General features: G+C 33.6%; 1 protein-coding gene across 1 annotated transcript in view; it reads right to left on the bottom strand.

The window, feature by feature from the left end:
• LOC106870569 (rhodopsin) overlaps window positions 1-2,500 on the bottom strand; it is a 284,561-nt gene that overhangs the window by 281,579 nt on the left and 482 nt on the right. Inside the window, exon 1 of the mRNA XM_052969782.2 lies at window positions 1,890-2,500. This exon is cut by the window's right edge and continues 482 nt beyond it. Within this exon, the coding sequence (XP_052825742.1) occupies window positions 1,890-2,101 (212 nt within the window). The 5' untranslated portion in view covers window positions 2,102-2,500. The remainder of the gene's footprint in view (window positions 1-1,889) is intronic.

Genomic DNA, 2,500 nt, shown 5'->3' with positions numbered 1-2,500 from the left:
CGGGATGGCGAAATTGTTCGCGCGTTTGAGACCAACTCTGCGTTGTAACAGCAACACTGGCGATGAGACTTGTGCCAAGCGTTGTCAGCCCCTCGGGAGGTTTCCGCTAAGCAACATCTATGGCATTCAAAGAGGGAGATTTACATGCTTGGCCAAATGCCTCTGTTCCATAAAGAAATACTTTGATCCTGTCGAAGCTTGCACTTTGGAGTTAAATAGCTTAGGTAGAAATCCATAATCTCACAAGATATCAGACGTACAGAGTTCATGTAATATACAGGTATATAAGCATGTGTCGGCGTGTATTGATATATACATATATATCAATACACACCGACACATGCATATATAGTTGGTCTCACATATGTTGATATATGTTTGCGTGTGTGTCTGTGTGTGTGTGTGTGTGTGTGTGTGTGTGTGTGTGTGTGCACGCATGGGAGTTCGTGTGTGTGTGTATTTTTTCTTCACTTGTTTCATTCATTTGACTGCGGCAAAGCTGGAGCACCGCATTTATCGAACAGATCGACGCCAGGACTTATTCTTTGTCAGCCATGTGCTTATTCTATCGAACTCCTTTTGCTGAACCGCTAAGTTAAGGGGACGTAAACACACCAACATCGATTGTCAAGCGATGGTGGGAGACAAACATAGACATAAACACAGGTGTGTATATATATATATATATATATATATATATATATATATATATATATATATATATATATATATATACGACGGGCTTATTTCAGTTTCCGTCTACTAAATACACTCATAAGGCTTTGATCGGCTCGAGGCTATAGTAGAAGACACTTACTCAAGGTGCCACGCAGTAGGACTGAACCCAGAACATGTGGTTAGGAATCATGCTTCTTACCACACAACCACTCCTGCGCCTATGTATGTATATGACTATATATATATATATATATATATATATATATATATATATATATATATATATATTTGTGTGTGTGTGTGTGTGTGTGTGTGTGTGTGTGTGTGTGTGTGTGTGTGTACGTATATATGTGTGCATGTAGATAAACAAGTATGTATACATATGTATACACGTATGTAGATACGTATGTAGGTGTGTAGTCGTGTGAATATTTCTACGCATATGTGTTTGTAGATATACAATATATATATATATATATATATATATATATATATATATATATATATATATATACATATTTATATATATATATATACATGTATGTATGTATGTATATATATATATATATGTACATATATACATAGCTTACGGACAGAGCTATTATAATTATGAGAATAGATGTCACGTAAGTTATTCAGAACACTGTGCAAAATGATTAATGACAATCAAGTTCGGTTGAAGGGTCAAACAAATCGAAAAATGGATGTGAAACCACGTGTTTGAGGGTCGCTATTCATAGCTTGAAATCTTCTAAATTCAAAGAGAAACATGAATATAATAAACACAGTAAACATTTAATTTTTATATTTAATAAATTATGACAAAGTTAATTCGTACATTTGACAGACTTCACTCCTAATAAAGTATTAGAAAATTTTACTTATATGAGCGCCGAAAATCAAATCGCTCAGGTCACCAGTAAACTTAGGGACGGTTCTGCAGTAAAGGGCTCAATAAAAATGAAAATAAATATATTCTGTATGATAATATATTCAGTGATACAGCTGATGCGAAGAAACATTGGGAAATAGAATCACGCTACAAATTGAAAGGAATACACTATATAACGTATTTACTCATGTAGAAGTCGTTTATTTTTTATGCTTGATTATAACTGAGAAGGCCAGAAAAGAAAGAAAACAGACCAAAAGTTAATGCTGGATGAAGTAAAGAATAAATATTTTGAAAAGAAAATTGTATGAAGACTTACTTGCAGATTACTAGGAAGACCAGGCAATTGGCACCGATAGACAAAATAAGTGAAAAAGATGTTATTACTCCAATAATCGTATGATACTCCCGCGGAATTTGTTCCTTAAGGTCCCAGAATGGATGCTGTATTGACCGCAGTTCAGAATAGTTCTCGTGAGTCAATGAGAGCAATATCGATTCGTCTCTCTTGAGAGCTGTTTCCGTAGTCATTTCCCCCGCGTCTTGATATATATATATATATATATATATATATATATATATAAGAAAGCGGGAGAAAGAAAAAAAAAAAGAAAATGAAAAATAAGAATTTGATTAAACGGTCTTCGAAGACCCTGTCACGCAATCCGTACTGTCATCTCCAGTTAGCGAATATTCCTCATTTCATAATTTTACGAAAGTGTGAGTGTGTTTGTGTGTGTTTACAAGTGTTTGTGTGTGAGTGTGTGTGTGTATTAGTGAATTTTAACAATATTTTTATTCATAATTCCATACCTTGTTTCGCTAATTTTTTTTTCGTCACATTTTAAGATTTGATAAACATATCTTGGATAAAATTCATTATTATTATTATTGTTGTTGTTATAAGAAATTTTTTTAATAGACACAGAG

This window comes from Octopus bimaculoides, chromosome 7, assembly GCF_046866305.1.
Source record: "Octopus bimaculoides isolate indiv1 chromosome 7, ASM4686630v1, whole genome shotgun sequence".
In the NCBI taxonomy this organism is placed as follows: Eukaryota; Metazoa; Mollusca; class Cephalopoda; order Octopoda; family Octopodidae; genus Octopus; species Octopus bimaculoides.
This window is presented reverse-complemented; position numbering and strand designations above follow the sequence as displayed.